Source organism: Helianthus annuus, chromosome 7, assembly GCF_002127325.2.
Source record: "Helianthus annuus cultivar XRQ/B chromosome 7, HanXRQr2.0-SUNRISE, whole genome shotgun sequence".
NCBI classification, from domain to species: Eukaryota; Viridiplantae; Streptophyta; class Magnoliopsida; order Asterales; family Asteraceae; genus Helianthus; species Helianthus annuus.
Window position 1 is genome coordinate 133,591,707 of NC_035439.2, and position 22,853 is coordinate 133,614,559.

Here is a 22,853-nt window from a genome sequence, read left to right on the forward strand (position 1 = left end):
ACAACCCATGATCTCGAGCTAGGCGCAGTTGTTTTTGCTTTAAAGATATGGCGACACTACCTGTATGGTACCAATTGTACGATCTTCACCGATCATAGGAGTCTACAACATATCTTTGATCAGAAAGAGCTTAATATGCGTCAACGCCGATGGGTAGAACTTCTCAACGCTTACGACTGTGAGATTCGTTATCACCCAGGCAAAGCCAATGTTGTTGCCGACGCTCTCAGCAGACGAAGTTATTTGCTCAGCATTCGCAATACCCAAGCCCAATACGATCTCGAAACCCTCATCCGCGAAGCCTAGCATGCCTGTTTTAATGAATGCACTCTGAAGAAGGAAAGAATCTATCACGATGGAGCTCAGCTTGTAAGCAAATCAAATGGGATCTTCTATTTTCTGGACCGAATTTGGATCCCTAAGCGGACCGAATTGGGAAAGATTTTGATGGACGAAGCCCATAAATCTCGGTATTCTATTCATCCCGATGCCGATAAAATGTACCAGGATCTTCGTTACAAGTACTGGTGGCCGGGGATGAAAAGGGATATCGCTCTCTACGTTGGGAAGTGCCTGACTTGTGCAAGGGTCAAGGCTGAACATCAAAGGCCCTTTGGCTTACTCGAGCAACCCCCAATCCCTATGTGGAAATGGGAGAGTATAGCTATGGACTTCATAACAAAGCTTTCGCACACGTCATCAGGTCACGACAACATCTGGGTTGTTGTTGATCGTTTAACTAAATCAATCCACTTTCTGCCAATACGGGAAGACTACAAGGTGGAACGATTAGCCCGAATCTACACCGACGAGATCATTTGTAATCATGGGACGCCTCGTGACATCATCTCTGACCGTGATGCTCGGTTTACCTCGCGATTGTGGGAAACGTTTCAAGCTGCTCTTGGTACTACGCTTAACCTGAGTACCGCATTCCATCCTCAAACCGACGGCCAGACTGAGCAAACGATTCGTACTCTTGAAGACATGCTCCGTTCGTGTGTCATAGACTTCGATGGTAATTGGGACAAATACCTGCCGTTAGTCGAATTCTCGTATAACAACAGTTATCATACCAACATCCAAATGGAACCATTCGAGGCTTTATATGGAAGAAGATGTCGATCGCCTATTGTATGGCACGAGATCGGTCACTCACAATTAACCGGTCCTGAGCTATTGCAAGAAACGACTAACAAAGTCCTCCAAATTCGGGACAACTTGTTGAAAGCTCGAAGTAGACAGAAAAGTTACGCCGATAGACGACGCAAGCCCCTTGAATTTGACGTTGGCGACTACGTACTCCTAAAGGTATCACCTTGGAAGGGTGTGGTCAGATTCGGAAAGAAAGGGAAACTAGCGCCTCGATATGTTGGACCTTTTAAGATTCTGGAAAGGATCGGAAGAGTCGCCTACAGACTCGAACTACCAGAGGAACTTAGTAACGTCCACCCGACTTTCCACGTGTCTAACCTCCAAAAGTGTCTAGCTGAGCATGATTTAATTGTACTGCTCGATGACCTCCAAATAAACGAAACACTACACTTCGTGGAGAAGCCTGTTGAAATCATGGATCGCCAAACCAAGCAGCTTAGACGCTCGCGCATTCGTATTGTGAAGGTCCGATGGGAAGGCAAACGAGGCGCAGAGTTCACTTGGTAACTCGAAAGCGACATGAAGGCGAAGTACCCGCAGTTGTTTGAAAGAACTTGTTTTAGAGAGTAAAAGTGTAGAAAGAGAAAGTTCTCCAAGGTGATTCACGGTGTTGTGCAACTTTCAGCTTAATTTCGGGACGAAATTCCCTAAACAAGGGGAGGCTGTAACACCCCGTGTTTCGAAAGTCAAAGTCAAAGTCAAGAATGAAGTCAAAGGAAGAAAAGATCGCTAATTGCGACCTGTCACTCCTTGCTCAATTACTGTTTTGACTTCTTTAACTATAGCTAGTCTATTTTATGTTTTTACGTTAGTTGTATTATATGGAGTAATTAGTTAAAATCGAAGTAATCGAATTGTTTATCGCTACGAACCGCTTTACGACTGTGAATGATAGGAAGTAACAATGCGATAAAGTTAATCAAACAAAAGTCGAATTAATCTAATCAACATCGCGCTCGCAAACTCGAATTACGCAATTTTGGTGTATTATACGTGCGTGTGTCTTATGCGTTACTTGTGCATGTTTATTAATGTCATATGTGGTAATAAATCGAATCGCAATCGAAACGCAATTGAACTCAATCGCAATCGAATCGAACTCGCAAACCAAATACGAAACAAGGATGATTGTATGTAGATATAGTATGATGATTAGTGGAGATGAGACAGCGTGCGATATGAGTAGTTGGGATTAAAAGTAATTTGAACAGGAAACTCGATTGCGAGCGATGCGCAATCGCAATCGAAATCGAAACAGCAAAAATCGTCGCGCCGAACATCCAAACCAAGTGCCATCCGGCCGGATTGTCATCCGACCAGGCTGTCACTTGGTCTAGTACCAGATGACATCCGACCGGACTGTCATCCGGGCGAGATGCCATCCGACCGAACTACCCTTTCCCCTTTTGGAATCCTATAAATACCCGTGTCACTTTCACACTTTCCATTTCTGGAAATCCTCTGACCGAACAGCACGCACTCCTTACCTTTTCTTCGATTTCTCTCAAACCAGGTAAGATCTCGCTCTGAATCTTGTACTTTCTTGACCTACACGCGTTCCTACACCTTTCTATCTTTTAAATTTTAACTTTTAACCGTGAAATCACCAAGATTCGAGTGTTCTATGATGACGTCATCATGGTGTTCATTGAGAACTTCATGTTTTGGCCTCAATCTTTCAAGAACAACTTGAATCTAACCGATTTCCATATAAATAAACAAAGATCTTTCATAGATCTAAACATGTTCACGAAAAAAGGGATTGAAAGAAGGTTTCTAACTTTCTTTCAACTCTTTTACACTCAACGCACTCAAAACCGATAGAATCAGATCTAGTTCTAACCTTCACTTGTTCTCAGTGATGTGTTGGCTCAAGATCTAGATTTTGTCCACGCGACCACCGATTTCGGGTTAACCAAGAACGACTGACTTGAACCGGTTAACTGATTAAACGATGGGTGATTCCTGTTCGGTCAGGTTACCAGGTTCGAGACGGGATTCTGTTGGTTGACATGATGTCAAAGCATCTCGATAAAACTACAAACAATCAAACGACCAAGTAAAAGACGAACAGAATGACCAGCACGGAAGTGCTATCCGACCGGACTACTGTCCGACCGGACAGCCACCCGAGCGACTCGCCGACCGAACGGCTGACACTTTGGGTCCCACATTTAGTCAACTTCATTTAAAGTTGAGTATTGAACGAGTTGCTATCCGATTGGACAACCATCCGACCGGACTACTCTTCGGATCATGAGATACTTGACATTAACACTTAATCGATTTTTCAACATGTTCAATGCACTAGTGATGCCACCCGACCGGACTGCTGTCCGATCTAGTGACAACCTGCTGTGAACTTATTCTCACTGAAGTGTCAACCTATCGGATTACCGTCCGATCAGACTACCGTCCGGTCGACCGGCCTGAAGAATAGAGATACTTCAATGTTTTCAAATGCTACAACAAAAACTTCAAAAGTCAAACCATCATACACAAACACATCCTTCTAATAGGAAGAAACAATCCACTCGAATAGACATCCGACTGGACTACCGTCTGACCGGATAACCATCCGAACGGATTATCATTCGCACGAATTAGCCGTCCCATCGGATTACCATTCGACCGAACTACTATTCGACCCCTCAACACTTGTGTTCGTTTTACGCGTCACTTATCGTTATGCTATCATTATTATCAGGCTAACCTTACTCTCAAGCGCTCCTTCAATCCATCTAACCGCCGTGAGTATACTCGATCCTTTTTTGCTTTATGCACTTTTGAGTGTTACATACGTTACTTATACAAAATCACAATCGAACACACTACGCAATGCTTTAAACGCTAATCGTTACCGCATGTATTACGTGACTAAATGAATGCTTGTTGTTATGTTTACACGTGGAATGTTGTCTACCTGCCTTAACGACGATAGTACTATAGTTTGGACTCAGCACCCGTTCACTCGGGGGTTGTTAAGGACAATTATTTGCATGGATTACAGTGGTGATCATGTATTACGAACTGCCTTGTGCAGTCAACCCCCAGTCATTGGTATCGATAGGTTCATGTCGATAACTAACATGCTTCGTTTTCCGCTGTGTACGTGCTGGTTATGCGTAAACTATTTCGAACTTTATATGCTATTATCAAACTTGTATACTCGCCTTTACACTATGTGTATTGACTTTATTTTAACGTATGTGACAGGTGTTTAGGATGCTTATCTCCTAGGGAAGCGAGGCTAGAATAAAGCTCTAGAGTCCAACAAATAGTTGTCTGTAGTAATTGAATCAAGGGTCTCTAGAAGCAGATAAACAATTGCTATATTTAAATCTGAGTTGTCGGAACAGAATTAGTTGCCTAGATTTGGTCTGTAATAATTTGCTTACTGTTTGAGACATGGTATGGGATGTGTTATTTTAAATTGAATAGTAATGATAATTGTTATGGAAACTTCTGGACAAAAGACTAAGTGCATATTTAATATCAAATAGGGAATAGGTTGGAGCTGCCCGGTTATGCATATTGGAATTTGCGACTCCACTCAAGGCCTAGTAGTCTAAAGTTTCTTTTTGTTATTTTCGATCCGCTTGTGGATCTTTTTAGTACTTTCAGTCTGTATAATTATTTTAAACTTTCGGACACTTGTACTTTGTAATATGTAATTTGTAATCCCAAGATTTCTGTTGTGCTATATGTGAATATCTGTTATCAATCATCACACATAAACCCCAAATCCGGGCCCAGCGGGAAATCAGGGTGTGACAATAATGGAACGATTTCAAGCTATGAAAAAAAAGATGACGACAAATTTATTAGGTATTTGTTTTACTTTATTTATCATCGTTTTTTTTAAATTGTATGATTGCACGGTATTTTTTTTTCTTTTTTCAGGATACCCCTAAATTAATGGGCTAGCTTCGCCACTGATAGTGGTGACCCTCGCGGAGATGGTAGTGGGGGAAACTACGGTTGTGGTGCATCCTAAACCAACGAGGACAGTTGTGGTGGTGGTGGTGGTGGTCCGCGGGGATATGGTAGTGGGGGCAACGACGGTTCTGGTGGTAGTGGTGACCTGCGGAAGGGAGGTTGTAGTGAATATGAGCATGTACAAGTTAAATTGTAAAGCATATATTGCAACTTGTACGTAGAAATAACCCTACTAAAAAATCTGATTGACACCCCCAAATCATAGCTCCCTCTCAACAGATGGTTTACTATTTAACTTCATTTAACTTTTAGGTTTAACTGGTAAGAAGACCCGCGCGTGTTGCGGCGCGGGTACTTCGTAAACATCAAATAAATTAGTCCAAGCGTTAAGCATATGATTGAACTCAGTTTAACCTATATAAGCATCGCAATTGGATCAAAATGTAAAGTAAATTGAATTTATACCATACAATCATAAGATATTATATACGGTCCGACTAACTCGAATACCGTCAAGTCAAAACGAATATGCGACTTGAAACATAAGTAGGAAATGTACAAAATAAAGCACGAAACTATACACCAAGTTAACGTCGAAATGTAGACAAACTCGAACTTATAGGAAAAAGTATACGAAATTTGTGTCGAAATGTAGACAAACTCGAATATTGTACCGACTATGTGGCGTGATTATATATAGATTATTAGCGACCCTTTACGTTAAAACGTAGACCAAGTCGAATTTAATCGACGAATCAAAATGTATTATATTTGACCCGATTGTTTTTAAACAAAACATACGCCGACACATACATAGAAAGTAAGCTCGAAAACGTATTATAATTGAAAACAAAATTTACTTGGAAATGTGGACCAACTTGAATTTATATTGTCAAATCAAGACGTATTATATTTGACCTGAATAGTTTTTGAGCAAAACTGACATCGAAACATACATAAAAAGTAAGCACAAAAATATATTATATTTGATCCGACTTGTTTTCAAACAATTATTTTGATCGAAACGTAGACCAACACATTTTTATACCAACACGTACATAAAAATAAGCACACAACAATTTGTTTTTTTTTTTAGTTAATGACCGAATGTATTAAGAAAAAAAACAGAATATATATACTCTCGATGGGGTCAAAGTAACATTTTATAAAGTTTACAAAAAGTTAAAGGGTTGAAAATTACATTGTCTAAACTAAAGAGCTTAAAATGGGATGAAAATGAAAGTTGAAAAATCTGGATGTCAAAACTAAGGGGTAAAATGAACTTTAAGAAAACTTGAGGATTTAAAGAGGAATGTCTTTAAGATTATATAAACGAGGAAGATGGCCCGCGCTCCGCCGCGGAGTAAACGTGTAATTAACTTCTTAATAGGCTATTTTATTCACATATAGGTCAGCACAAAAGTTTGATTCAACCCAGATTGAAAGTCCCAGTTACATGTTTTGAACTGTGTTAGTACTACAAAATATTTGAGGGGCAAATTATGGTGAATGAAAAGTTGATTTCCAGTTTGCAAGCAATATCCACAGGAAGCTTCCAATTAGTTTGATCCTTTGATGGTCCTGTAAAGTAGTTAATATGTTTGAAACAGCATTTGAAATAAATTTAACAAAGATGAGTAAAACTTCTAAAACATATTCAAAGTAATGTGTGGAGATATGGTTTACCTTTCGTCATTCGAGACTTCAAGATATCATGGGTAGCAAAATTGTAGTAAAGTGCCAATTCTCAAAGACGTTTCATATTGCGCCCCTGATAAGAGTAACATTGTTTTAAATTAAAAGGTGTGTCACAAATATAGTATAATGGCATGACTGATGTAACCAGGTTTAAATATGCAGCCCTGTTCATACCTTTGTTCTCCAAGTTGCCTAGATAGGTATGTAGATAGTTTTTTGGAAGTCACCAAGCCGTTACAGGAATAATTTAGATAAAGTGGTTTGCAAGGCTAGGTAGTTTATGTAAGAATATGTATATAGTCCTAATATTTAAACACAGGTAAAGAAAGTTGAGAAAGTGTACCTATTCAACTTGTATCTCGTTCAGAAAATTAGTATACACGATATTTTTTGTTGTATCAGCTGGGTAGTCTTCTTGAGGAACAATAAGAACCTTTAAACCGTCTGGTGAGGTGGCCCTTGAGAAGGCGACATATAGCTGTCCATGGCTGAAAACTGAATGTGGTAAGTAAACGCCAATTTTGTTTAGTGATTGACCTTGACTTTTGTTGATTGTCATGGCGTAGCATAACTTTACTGGGAATTGTTTTCTTTTAAAAACGAATGGCAGTTCATCGTCTTTATGGGTAAGACATATTCGCGGTATATATACACGATGGCCAATGGCCAATGGCAATTCCTGTTATGACCTGGGCCTCGATAACTCTAGGTAATAGCTGTGTGATAATTAGTCTTGTACCATTACAGAGCCCTGCTGTTTGATTTATGTTCCGAAGTAATATAATTGGGGCATTGACCTTCAATTCGAGGCGATGAGGCGGGAGGCCATTGAAATTCATGTGATTAAGATACTCAGTTGGATAAAGTATCTCCGTATCTTCCTGATCAGTTGCGTGTGGTGTGAGTGAGTCAGAACTCAAATAAGATACGCTAGTTCCAGAAGTCATGTTAACAACCAATGTGTTTATCTCGTCAATTGTTTCATTCTTGGGGCAAACGATGGCTTTTTGAGAAAGTGTTTCAGCTGATGGATTTTCAAGAGTATCATGGTCATAGATAAAGTGAATGAGTTCCATGAGAGCTGTCTTATGAAAAGGTATTAGGAATTGTGATGGTATGCGAATCCTTTTAGTGTCATTGGGATCATCTGCATCAGTTGTACCAAGTAAGCCATCACCCACAGCAAGCAACCATGATGAGAACGATGCAACTTCAGCCATGTAAGATGGATGAAGGTTAGGTCTTTGAAGGCGCATGTTTTCTATTAATTTGTGGATTTTAAAATGAGGCCATAAATATGACCTCGGCAGGGACGAAGCTAAGATTGTTGATTTTGCAGCTTTAGGTTTTATTGGAAGTGTTTGCCGAAAATCCCCACCAAGTAACAATGATTTTCCACCGAATAGATTGTTTGGATTGTTAAGAATATCCTTGAGAGTTCTGTCGAGTGACTCAAAACATTTACGATCATTCATAGGGGCTTCATCCCAAATGATAAGGGACGTTTCTTTAAACAATTGGGCTAAATGAGTATTTTTCTTAACGTGACAGATTGAGTTGTCCGCTAAATTGAGAGGAATTTTGAATCGTGAATGAGCTGTCCTCCCAGATGGCAACAGCAATGAAGCGATGCCAGATGCAGCAACAGCTAAGACAATTTTGCCTTGAGACCGGAGTGCGGAAATAATTGTTTTCCATAAAAACGTTTTACCCGTACCTCCATGGCCATAGACAAAAAGTAAGATTTGTCCGTTTGATGTCGACGTTTGTATGACCAATTGATAGATGGCATTTTGCTGAGAATTCAGTTGTCGTCGGTAGCACTCATGGTCGGAGGAAAGTTGAAGCCTATCATAATTCTTCTCTTCCATAAGTAGCGTATTTGCTAAAGATGACAATAAATTTTCTTGTGGCAATGGCAAGCCGAAATTTTTCAACGATGAAGGATTTGCTTCAGAACGTAGCAACAACTCAATTTCGTATAATACGTATTGCTTTATGTCCTCTTCATTCAACAGGCCATGGGTTTGTATAATGTCGTCAGCCATTTTACGCCACTGTGTGTCCCATATTTCCATAGGATTTGATATCTCACAAAACTGAAGCAAATATGTGAAAAGTGAAAGTAACTCCGAGGAAGTAGCCCAGGTCGCAGCTTCGTTAAATGTATACAACCATTCTCTATTGTCACCAAGTAGTCCTAGCCTCTCACAAGCGGCACGAAATGTGGGAAATATTTGGCCAGAAACTGTTCTTATGTCTGCAAATGACTGACAATCTTTTTGATGAGACAACAACATTCGTAAATAGAAAGTTTCACCGCAACTCGGATGTATATATATTAGCCTGCCAATGGCGGGTGTTGTTTCTCTTGTTCTACGAATCCAAAATTTTCCATTAGAGTCCCACCTATAGTATGAAAGGTAATCAACATAAGTGAGATGTCGACCTTCGGGTTCAGTTTGGTTATTACGAAGCCATTCAGTCAAGGTAGTTTTTTTAGCAACTGGGTTCCTTACTATGTTTTCCAACGTTTGGGTATCCTTAAATTGAAGATTTTGCATATTTTCCAAGTGAACTGCTAAAACTTGTACCGGGGGGTCTCTAACATGAATGAAGAAATTGAAGATCCGCCAAGCAGCCTCATGTGGGCAAATGAAACGACTGTCTACAAAGTTTTTGATTTCATCTACTTGAGATGCAGGAGCGTTCTCTGTATCAGAAGATGGAGAAATTGGTCTTGTAATTTTGAACCGAATGCGATCAGAGCCCTTTGATATATACTTGAACAAATATTTGATCATCATGTTCCACCCGCAGTATTCAACATTGATATGTGCCTGATAATGAAGGCATAGATGTTTGTTGTAGGGCACAACGTAAGCATTATCGAGTCTAACGCCATTCTTAACGATTGAATGCCCTGTTGACCGTCTTCTGTAATGTGCGTACCCATTTTTGTCAAACATCGTTGTTTCCTCGTAGTCTTTTGGGAAATGCTTTGAGCAAGAGGATGATGACATGCAGGGTGCATTAGGCTTTGCGAGGCCACATGGGCCATGCATCATCAGGTCTGTAACAACTTTATACAATTCCGGCTCAGTTAAGCGATTGGGGATCTCGGCGGAGATATAATTATCAAGCTGATCAGGTTTCCTTATCTTATTTGCAGAAGTAACCCATAGAAGCAAGTGACAATGAGGGAGTCCTTTTTTCTGAAATTCAATCGTGTATAAATCTACATACAATAAAGAAAACAACATAAGATTATGTTGACCTTTAATGCATATTTAAATATCAATTGGATTTAAATAAATTGAAGGGTTGAAAACGTAAATACAAATAAATAAATCGCAACAGGAAACTGTACCTGAAGATTTAAAAAGCACATCGCAGCGGCATATTCGAAAGCCACATTAAATTTATAGGTTTGCTTTGTTACAGGTTCGAAACGTAACAAAATAAGGTACTTACGATAGTACATATGAAATCTAGAATAACATTACACGTTAAGAAAATCCTGAAACACGACAATAAAAATAAGTAAAATGGAGAAGAAAAGTCCAGGATAAAGATAAATAAAAAATGGCATCGAATGATATATATATATATAGACAGCAAGTAAAACTACAAAGGGCCAAGTATAAATTTTAAAATCAAGCACATGTAAGACAAAAGTCAGACATAGGTTAGCAATGGTGAAAAAATAAAAAAAAGCACTGACGGAAGCAAGGCTGAATAACATAGCTACCTGCAGCTACTTGGCCAAAGGGTTTCCTTGTTTTAAGAAAGTTGATGAGTGAGGCCACTTTAATTTGAAAGACCCTAGCAATAATATCTGGACGATATTGTGCTCTAAGCGAAGGATACTGAGCTAAATACCTTACTATTTCCGGCCATTTGACATTGCACGTGAATGTGATAAAGTACTCGGGATTCCCATGAACTCTACAAATAGCTAAAGCGTCTTGGTAGTGCTTGTACATGTAACGTGGGCCACCAATGAAAGATGATGGTAGGATAGTTCGTTTGCCAATATGACGACCTTCGGTGTCACCACGAAGAATAGCATCATGAACACCCTTAAGATATTCACTTCTGAAGGTGTTTTGCTTTAGTCTTATGTAATCTAGCCGACTTTGCTCAATACAAATATAAGCATCCACCAAATATTGCTGGAAAAGTCGACCACCTCTTAACAATAAGGTATACAGGCCTGATCGATCATGTAGCTGATAACTGTAGAACATGTTCATCGTTAGATGGTCATTTTTTTCCCATGTTCCAGCTGTATCCGTAGGTCACGGGACCAACCACTCTCACCGTATACGAACAATAAAGGGTATTGTAAGGGCATATACAGACGATGCAATGTGTTGACTCGATGTGGATTATCATCCCTAGGTCGTATGATAATGTCAAAGTCAGTAGATGTAGGATCACCTTCATACACGATTGCGCCAATAGAGTTCGGAACTGGCATATCATAAGATAATTCGTTTTGGCTGTTATACAAATGAATACTGAAGTTTGGGACCTCTGTGGAACGACATAAGTCTCTAGCTGTACGAAAAAGTTTAACTAACTCGTTACAATGCTCTAATACAGAAATGAGTTGTTCAACAATCTCAGCTTCTAGTTGGGAACATGTATTATCAGAAAAGAATCGAAGCCTGTTAGAAACCTCATGATCAGTGTCGTAGACATACATTTGTAGGAAGCGAGGCTTCTCATTGGGTGGAGGGCATAAGCTACCAATCCAATGATATATTTGGCCTTCAACTCTGAATACATATGGGCCAGACCCGTCGTTAATAGAATCGTCGATGTCTCCGCCAAATGATGTCATAGAAAACATTGAATTATAAGCCCGTATGTTGTCAAGAAAAGCAGACCGATCAAAAAGACACTTCACTTGAGGAGGTGGTTCCTCGGGTAAAGCAAGTTTGATCCGACCACGTTTGCAACATTGATTGTACTTAGGTAGTCTATTAATAGACGCTGTGATAGCACGCTCGTCATACCAAAATAACGCATTACAATACTCACACAAATGCTGACAGTCGCCGTTGTCTATATAAGAAGATAAATTAGAAGTTGAAGTAATTGCTACAGAAGTATTAGTATCAGGACCAGGTTTTCTTGAAAACGACATGTGAATAGTTACGTAATATGACAGTAAAAAGACAAAAGCAATGGCTAAAAGCTATAAGTAATTAATTAGCCGGAAGTTTATCGCTATAAGTATGCAGTAAGTATTTAAAAGACGGATAATAAGCTGAAAGTAATTGTGTTGAAAGTATGCTAAACACAAACAGCAAAAGACGGGTAATATAGCAACACACTAAGTAGCACACAAAAATCATATAAGGCAACAACTTTATCATTAAAGCTCCATACCAAAATCAAGCGTATCCATCATAATAGTAGCAGAGATAAATCATATAAGGCAGCAACTTTATTAAGAACTATAAGTAAGCAAATTTCAGAATATTGATATACTAATATATCTAGTATAAAACATAAAGTAAACCTTGTGTGTTGTTGGGTTCTGTGGCACACAGGTTATACTTGTTCCTTTAGTTGCTTTTTACTAATTGGTGGCCATTAGACCTCATAGTTCGACGTCGTGAATTGATTTTGCAGCAATTAAGTGAAATTAAACCACATAAATTAAGCCATGTCACAGAAACTAAACCAAGCTGATGGTACAAACTTCATACCAAGGACGAAGACGATTGCGGCGGTGAGCGGCGATAGCGAGAGTAGCCTCGAGCAGTGATGAGGGGTGCGAATTGTTCGTCGGTGTGTACTGTAGCAGCGGATGGTGTCGTGGCTCGAGTCGATGGTGGTGGAGCGGTGGCCGGATTTGGTGGTGGCGGTGGGTGGGATACGGCGGTGGTGATGGAGAGGAAAAGATGGTGAGAAAGATGGGTTTTTTTTACACAATTAGTTTGATTTAATCAGAGGAGGAAAACGAAAGGCACCGATTAGTTACTTTGATTTAATCGGAGGAGGAAGACGACAATCATCGACATAGCCTTTTTATAGGTTATATAATACAATATAATATATCTTTTTATGAAGGCCCCAAGTTCAAAATTTGCTTAGCCCATTATGCTCAATTAATAGCAACAAGAATTTTAATTTGACTGTCGAAGCAACTTAAGAACCGAGGATTTGATTGGTTGGGTGAAGATGGCATCGAGCCAAGGAACAAGTATGATGGCAATCGACTGAGCAAGGGAGGGGATGGCTAAGAGAAGGTGGAGAGGTGTTCACCTGTGGTCTTCGTCGGCGGTGGGCATTGAAGAATAAAAGGTTTTTATGGAGATTTAACTTAACCGAACATACATTAAGTCACCTATGGTCTTTTCTCTAGACCCATGGCTTTATAGCCTAGTGGTATCTTGGGGGTGAGATAAGACTTTGGACCAATAGGTCTTGGGTTCGATTCTCACAAGGGGGGTTTTCCCATATTTATTGGGTTTCCTTCTGAATTGGTGTATAAGCATTATGCCTATTGGAGATGGATATGATCGGGTGGCTCTGTTGGTGGCATGATGATACTCCAGTGCTCCGTCAGTGATCCAAATTTGCCGTTCAAAAAAAAAAAAAATATTTTCTCTAGGAAATATATGTTTCTTTTAAGTTGGCTAACCCCACGTTGATAATAGAAGTACATTCATAGTCCTTTGAAGTGTGTGGATTCAAGCTAATCTTTCTATACTAATAAATAAAAATCCTTTTTGGACACGTGTCATTCTCTGGTAATTTCTCATCCTTATTTTTTATTTATCTCTTTTATTAAATAATAATAACAATATTAAACATTAATTTAACTAAATCAATTTATCTCTTTTGTTTTCAAAATCTGAAAGTGATTTCTTTTTTTTTTTAACAATATTTGGAAATTTAATTCTAAAGTTTCAATCTTTGGTATTTTAACCCCTTTAATTAATTTGATTTTTCATTTTTAATTCAAAAGTTTTCATCTTTTGCAATTTAACTCCTTTAATTTTTTTTTTACTTTCAACTCAAAGCTTTTCATCTTTCGCAATTTAATCTCAACACTTTTTTTACTTTCAGCTTTAGTCTCATATACTTTTCATCTTTCATAAGTTCTTCGTTTAACGTGTCGTTCTAAATTTCTGAGTTAACACGCCGCAACGTGCGTGTGAGGTTCAACGTTTTTTCATCTATTTTTTCCTGTTTGACATGTCCGTCGCAGCGCGTCTATTTTTCCCTCCTTTAATTTTTTTTTACTTTCAACTCAAAGCTTTTCATCTTTCGCAATTTAATCTCAACATTTTTTTTACTTTCAACTTTAGTCTCTTATATACTTTTCATCTTTCATAAGTTCTCCGTTTAACGTGTCGTTCTAAATTTCCGAGATAACACGCCGTAACATGCGTGTGAGGTTCAACGTTTTTTCATCTATTTTTTTCTGTTTGACATGTCCGTCGCAGCGCGTCTATTTTTCCCGTTTGATAGGTCTGTCGCAACGTGCGAGTCAGAGATCGACTTACTTATTTTTTTCTTGGTTTTACACAGAGGCTCGTGGTCATGTGAGAAACATTTGCCTTTCATCTAACATGATATATAACTAATGAATCCCCGCCGCATTGTGGTGGGTGGTAATTCTAGTATCAATAATAAAGAATCCAGTAGCATTTGATTTTATTATATAAAAGAAAATAAACAACTAATACACTATTTATAATAAGAAACTAGTTGGATTCTCCCGCGCTTCGCGGCAGGATCTTGGTTTGTATCAATTTGGTTTAGTTCGTTACGTTACCGGTATAGTACCGACATTCGATGTAGAAACAAAATGGGAAAACCTAAATTACATAGCCGTTATGCCCAATACAATATCGACATGTTTTTACACCGAGCGAAACCATAAAAGTAATATCGGTGCTAGTTCCGATAATATCGATACCGGTACCTAAGTTAGTATAGATTTTATTCGAACCGAAACATAAAAGATTCATACGAAATACAAACTGTCACCACCTTAACCCCAAATGAAAAATAAGAGTTATGCTAAAAGCATATATTATCAATTATACGTAAAAAAACTGTAGTATTATTTGAAATTTTTACCATAATGTGTTAAAAATATATTCAGACAATCTAAGTCATTTAAGAACAAATGATAGACTCTTGAAATATAAGATGCATGTTAACATTTTATTTGTTTAAAAAGTTGTTGATTCGTCTTTAAAGTTGATCAATTTTTCTAGTTTTTTTTTAAACTGCAATATAACTTGTATGTTTATTTTAGACCTTTTTGGCATAAAGCTTTACCCTATTATGTTCTTGCTAAGAATTTTACCATTTTTACTTACCTGCCAATTCATATGTAAAGTATAGTTAAATCATCAAGAAATGTATTGAATAGAAATTTAACCGGATCCAAGAAATTTATTAAAATAAAAAGAAAAACTGATATAAGTTCAAGAGAATTATTGTAGGTGAGTGTTCACGTGGCATTTGCTTTTGTCAGCCACTTTCCCTCCTCTCTAGTCTCTCTCTCCCTGGTTAATGTTTATCATCTTCACTAGGCTATCACCCGGGAACATCCCGGGTTAGGAAAATTTAGTTTTCAATAATAAAAAAGTATATAAACAACATTTTCAAACTCATTAGTATCTTCTTTCCCTTCCCACAATAATTATTTGTTCGGTTTCATCAGTATCCTAACTTTGTCTCCATGTGTATTCATAGTTTTCGTGCAAAGCTAATAACCTTTTAATTCTTACTGAGATCGCAGTATAAAAATATTTCCTACACCCATACAAAATGTTATATTGTTTGTTTTTAAATTATATTATATTATGCTTTTACTTGAATTTTCTACTAATAAAATTCATAAACATATTATAAACAACGTGTTTTAGGAAATTATATGTATTTTGTTTTCTTTTTTCTTTTATTAAGACTCATCCATTAATGTCAAATGATAAGTTGATTAAGTTAAAAGGAAAAAAAAAATATTGGTTAAAAATGATAGATTTATTCATATATAAAAAAAGCATATAAAGATCAAACAACCACGTCAAACAAACTGAAATATTCAAAAAAAACCAATGTTTAAAACGTAAAAATCATAAAAACTGCTTTGAATTCATCGAGATAAGAGCTAAGTCTCTTTCTTTCTAACTTTCTCCAGATCCTTGACGTTACTTGGAGTTGAAGAGTTGTAGACGTCAACCAGTTTACGCTTGTTGATTTTATTGATATCAGAACTGGTATTAGCATCATCATTCTTAATGCTTGGAATATGACTTTTTCTTTTGATAAATTCTTTATTGTTTCCCTGAGACAAATGTCAAAATTAAGTTACTAATAATAGAACTACATAAATTGTAAATATTAATGTATTAATATGAATCATCTATTTTTATAAAAAATAACTCAGTAATCTTCATCTTTTCTTTGAGCTTATTAATAATTGACTCATCATCGGTCATGTTTGTAACAAATACATTTCATCAAAGTTAGTCATATTATAAGTTGTTATCTCAATTTTAAAAGCAAACATCTTTCCAATGAACTTGTTTAAATCCACAGGAAAGCTAACTTTCTTCAACATCCTGTGAATCATAATATTTTATGATTAAATTAATATAACCAAAAATTTAAACATAATGACAAAAATATATAGGTGAAGTAAAAATTACTTATACATACAGATGTTGTGTTTTCTTGAAGCAACTGGTCGGCAGACTTGAGAACAACTTTTTCAATAATTTCATCAGCCAGAGGATGAAATAATATTATTGGAACATCATCACTAATGTCTTCCACTTGAACTTTTATTTTGAATCTAGTTAAATTAAATAAAAAATATATACAAATCGTTTATATTTTAATAAATATAATTATTAAAATAGATAAAAATAGGCTCATAATACCTTGCAACTGGATATGTAACCCTTTCATCACAATCATAATTGTTGCACACATGAAACAAATGCTCCTCCATGCCCACACAGTCTATAAGATCTGTATCCGCCTCAATTAAGATTTAGGACACTCCATATAGTGCCAACCAAAATGCTTATCTATAGCCTTAATAATACCAACTATCACAACGAATTGAGGGTGTATAAATTTTAAAATAAGAACATAATTAATTTCTATAAAATAATTTGGTACAAATTTTTTATATAAATTCATAAAAACCTTTATGATTTGCTAAAGGTCATATATGTTTCTCAAATGAGTCTTTATGATAAATTCATCCCTTGACATATACAAAATTTAATACAAAACTTTGTTATATATGAATCGAACAAAATATAAATTTGAAGCAATAAAATAATAGAGTACTTTAAGATTATAGTAAAAAAATGTAAATTCACACCATCTCAACTTCATGCTCAAAGACAGACTTTCTCTTATGATGTGTGCATTTGGAACAACTTTGAACATATATTATAATAAAGTTTTAATTTAGGAAGTTGTTAGATTAAAATTGATATATTAGAAGAGAATGAGTAAAATGAAAAACTTGATTGTATTTATGTTATTTTTGGAAAATTGATATTAAGTATATTTTTGATTTTCAAAAACTTTGACAATTTTTTTAACTGACATATTTATAAACGAATAACTTATAAATACTAAAAAAAATATAAGTTTTTCCTAATCAATATATAAGGGGCAGGTTTATAATGAAAAAACGTATAAATATTATATAAATTCATTAACATGTACATATAAAAAAATAATATTAATTTAGTTATGTTAATGTGAAGAAAAATATATATCTTTAAACAATGTAAATAATACAAAAATTTAAGGTTGTATTATGATCATTGATAAGAAATTATATATTTATATAAAAATAAATGAAAAAGTAATATACGTATTTATTGTTTTTTATTGACAATGATTAATAAAAATATATGTTATTTTAGTTATATGATATTGGTTGATTTTTTTTTTAAAAAACGTTATAAAAATGAAATTTAAGAGATTGACATGTGGGTATTAAAATTGATGATATTTTAGTACATTTCTAATTTTGCTATTGTTAGTTAGATCATTTGAAGATATAGATAAACTTGGTATGATTTTTAAGAGTAATAAAAATAGATATAATTCTACAAATATGGAATTGATTGCGTGATATTTTATATTTTGGAAACAAAAATAAAAAATCATACAAAAAACGGAATTCATTGAGTTAAATCTAAAGTAATTATATTGTTATATTATTATAATAATAATTAAATTGTTTTTTTTTATTTATTTGCCTTTTCTCTGTTTATTGTTTGTCACCCAGCCTATAGTATTAATTTAAAATTACATAACAATAATAATAATAATTATTATTATTCATCAATAATTTCAGTAGATGAATGTGATATTTATATGGATTATAATTTTACACATTTGGTTAATATTTATGATAACTTACTTGTATACATAAAAAGATCGTGCTTTTAGGCGATATCAAGATAGAGAAGAAGTTTGACATCAACACCCATTCATATAGTTGAATGATAAATTACTTTGCAACTTCTTAGTTATCTGTTCTGCAACCTTTAGTTTATGATCATTTTGTATACCTACCTATTTAGTTGAAAACTAATTTAGATTACATAAATGTATGCGTATATATTATAAAAATATATATTATTTAAAAAAAATTATGAACAACAAAATGGACCAAAAATAGATATAACAATAACTTGAAAATGAAAACAACCTCAACACCATAACAATCAAAATCCATATCAATTAACACAAAATCTTAATTTGAGTCATTGCTAAGTGGTTCTTCAAAAGGTGCAAGTATAAACTTTCCAACACGTTTAAACCACTTAAAGATGCACCTTTCTCCGATTGAAAAGCCTTCATCTTTTATCAACTTGTCCCAACTAATAACATAAAACCTAAAGTTAAAAATAATAGGCGAATAATAAGCATTGGCATTATAAAGATATATAAAGTTTCTCTATAAAAATCTATATAAGCAAATAAATTAGAAAAGTTTATACATTTTTGTAGGCTCATTTTTATGCTTGAGTTTCCATAGCCCATTCGTGACCATCTATAACTTTAATAATAATTCTCAAAGATTCATCTAAACCAGCTAAGATCGCAATTTCTTCAGGAATAATCTAATAAAATCAAAAGATTTAATCAGTTATTCATTTGATTAATTAGTAAATAAAATATTATTTACACGAAAATTATTCTATTGAACTCTTAGCAAATTAGAAGAAACAATTGTTTCAAAAAATGGTGTAATTGGTGAATTATCAAGTTGGGATTTCTTATACTGCTTGGTAATATTTCCATAAGTTACTAAGTCAGGTTTGGGAGATTTTAGAACATATTGACGTCCTGACTTATCAAATATGTTAGATGTTAAATAGCATGTTGTCTTGCATTTCAAAAAAAATAATATCACCAAAGTCTAACCGAATGTCAAAGAAAAATTTACTCCATCCATCTGTGAAGCAATAACTCGGACCAATTTTCGAAACGTTAACTTTCCAGGTGTGATCTTTAGACACTTTTAGAATAGCTGTAGTATGAACATGAAGAGTTCAGAAATATTTTATCCCAAAAGCCAAAGGTAGCACCTGATTATATAAACTAAATTTATAAAAAATTATCATTATACTGCCTATCTTAGAAAAGGAAATTAAGTATTTTATCAATAAGACTTCTTTATGAAATACTTATAAAATGGGTAGAGAATGGTTGATCAATTGACTTGCAAAAAGCAGGTTGTAAATACTGCTTAAAAGGGTTTTGGTGGTAATAAGATAGGTTAAACTTATTGTTTCTGACATATTCAAATACCAAAAAAACAAAGAACATCCAAATCCAAATCTTTAACGATATTTTGCCAACCATTCATGAAATAATATTGATCACCAATATAGTTGAGATCAAGAGCCCATAAATTGCCATTACTTGTAGTAACAACAACTTTAGAGTTGAACATATTATTCAGCAATAACATCTTGTTCATGCATGATTGAATTGCCTAAAAATAGCAAATTAAGTAACTAAATTTAAAAATCATCCAACATATGCGGTAGGTATAAATAAATATAACAACTAATAATGAAAAAAAATACGTATTTAGCAAATGAGAAGACAGTGGATCCGATAGAAGTTGTATAAACTTATAACCATGAAGATAAGACATTATCTACAAAATATAAATAAACTAACTGTAAGTAGATGAAACTTAATAATGATATATTCACTCTTCCGGTTAGTTATCATAAAACAATTGCATAAAAAAACGTTAAAAAACAACAATGAAACAATAAAATAGAAAATCTAAACATATTTTCAGTAAGAATTTCCTTATAGATTACATTGGTTGTTTTATTTGTAACAATTCCATCTTTATCTAGTATAAGTAACTTTGTAATATGCAAGCACAGTTAGATCATCACAACATCATGCTAATAAAAATAAAATACTTTACACAAATACATGAGTTATCTGCGCACCAAAATGTGTAAGGAGAAAACCGTCCTTCCGAAATCACCTTGTGTTGAGAATTTAACGGCCTCCTTGGTCACAAAAATCACAACTGCAAGCAACAACCTATACAAAATTGTTACAATATTCTAACCAAATGGCAAATTAAACCAATCATATCATAGTGAAATATCAAAAAATCATCTGGGATATATAAAAAATTGATCACTTTTTACCTGTGCGTGTCAAAATGGGTACCACTGCCCAGAAACTTGTTTTTCATAAAAAAAAGTTCAGTATTAGATATGATCAAAGAGTAAATATCAATATAGTAATTTATTTTGAAATAAAACAAATCCGGAGGTTATATGCATTTTAGGTGACTTTCGCTTGTTTGACCCGTTTCAGTTTGAGCTATATTAAATAAAATCAACTCATTTGACGCACCTGTTAGTGATAAATTAAACCGAATTATCCCATTTACCCATACATGTACTAAACATGATAAAGTGTGATGTCTTCTTACCCATCGATCTCACGTAAGCCAAGGCTTAACATCACGGACCAAGTGTCAACAAACAAACAATAACAATTTGTCCATTTTATAAAAGATTAAGCAAGAAAAAAGAAAACCATTTTGATAGTGTTGACCATAACTCGAACCATCTCAACATCACCTACAGTTAGGTAAAAGGACACAGAATGAAAGCCCCAAATCAGAATCTAAAAGACTTCAAAAATAAAATGCAAAAAAAAAAAAAAATACCAGGATATAAACCATCAGACTAAAAAAACATATTCTATAATGAAAAACAGTCTAAAAGCAAATCAACGATCATATTTCACAAATTAGATAGCAAAAATTGTTAATCTCCATCACGAGTAAAAATAAACTAATTTAAATACACAAAAACTAATCAAAGCTATAACTATAACTGATAAAGTAAGGAGGTAGAAATCGAACCTGAGAACCTCCTTTTGGAGTTCGGTGAAGAACTCTAGTAGCGATGTTAGATTAGAATGTTCTAAACTTTTAGGATGAACCATGGCTCGAACATGCGGCCATAAAAAAGTGACCATGTGCTGATTGTTCCAAGACTCAACCCTCAATATTTTGTAAACATTTAATAGCATCACTTGAAACCACCAAATACAAAAGAAGTGACCTGTAACATAATACCATAAGTAGTTGAATCAAACTTTCTTCTCGTTCATCGTTGTTGGCAATGTGAAGCCTTCCATCACAGCTCTTAGCTACAACATCAATCTGGAAAAAAGAAAATAAATTAGAGAAATAATGCTACCTAAACCACCTGTAATCTCCGACTGAGAACTGAACAATTAGCGCCGATCGCCGAACCTCCTGTACTCGCCGCCAAACCACTTGTAATTTCTGAACCACCTGAAATTGTCGACTTAGAAGGAGAATGAATTTTATGCTAATGATGCTAATTTAAATCCGAAATGATTAATTTATCTGGTAAAACCCATATAAGCCTTTTATCAAACACCTTAATTGCATAAACATAAACTTGCCACATTTGATGACACACATCGATGGATAACCGAATCTTCAAGTGTCAAACTTCTTAAAACACACTGAAAATTATGTACAATATTCTTGAATATATTGAACATGTATTATCATGTATAAACCACCATTTAGGGACACGTGTCCCAAACCCCATTTCATTTATACATATAGATAATAGATTAAAAAAATTCAAATTGTTATTACGTTTAAATAAAACTAAACTTAACCTGACCCGACCATTTTTACACCTATATAAGATTGGAGATCAAAGGTACCTAGTGTACTCTAAGTAAATAAGTAGCAACATGCTCTCTTCTAGTGATGGCGTCACCCAATTTGCATGGATGACCCATACAATTGGCACAACGTCTTTATTCACACATGAGCGTCTATTGGTTTTATTTCGTTTTTAGTTGACGTGTTATTTCTCATAATTTCTCTTTGAAAACTAATGCTACTAAATTGGAGGGTGGCCAGAGTCAACTTCCCCTCCTTGCGGTGCTTACATTAGACGCATATTTAATAACATCACTGGAATTTATCTTTCTAAATAACCACCCTGCATTTACAAAGTATATTAAAGTTTAAGACAAACTGTGAAAAACATATTATATGAAACTTAACTAAAGGCTTATCATACCATACCAGGTGAACGACATATGTTCTTTTTGTAGAAGCTGTAGTTTGGTCTTCTTTGGATCTTGTAAGAACGAACCAAAGCATCGTTAATATTAAAAAGATACGTAATTACTAACTGTATTATTAGTCTATATGCAGAACATGAAAAAAGGCACCCGAGAAAATGACATAAGTAGGCCCAAACATCGTCAGCCCTCCAACAACTGAATCAAAAAGAACTGGTGTAACCTTCAATTAGAAGACAACAATTATTGAATACATGCAACAAAATTTACAGTGGGTAAAAAAGGAGGAGAAATTACCCAAGTATCCACCATTGATCTGCAATCAATCAAAATGGGTAATATTATGTAAACGATGAATGATTAGAAAACACGATGAAAGAATAATGAGGATCATATATGTAAATATTTAAAGAAAG

At 35.0% G+C, this 22,853-nt stretch overlaps 1 protein-coding gene across 1 annotated transcript; it reads right to left on the bottom strand.

The window, feature by feature from the left end:
* Positions 1 to 7,412: 7,412 nt before the first annotated feature.
* Positions 7,413 to 11,048, bottom strand: LOC110866959. The gene is made up of 2 exons (XM_022116100.1): positions 10,544 to 11,048; positions 7,413 to 10,030 (listed from the first exon to the last, which is right to left on the bottom strand). Exons 1-2 carry the CDS (start codon positions 11,046 to 11,048, stop codon positions 7,413 to 7,415), a joined length of 3,123 nt encoding a protein of 1,040 aa, XP_021971792.1.
* Between the last annotated feature and the right edge of the window lie 11,805 nt (positions 11,049 to 22,853).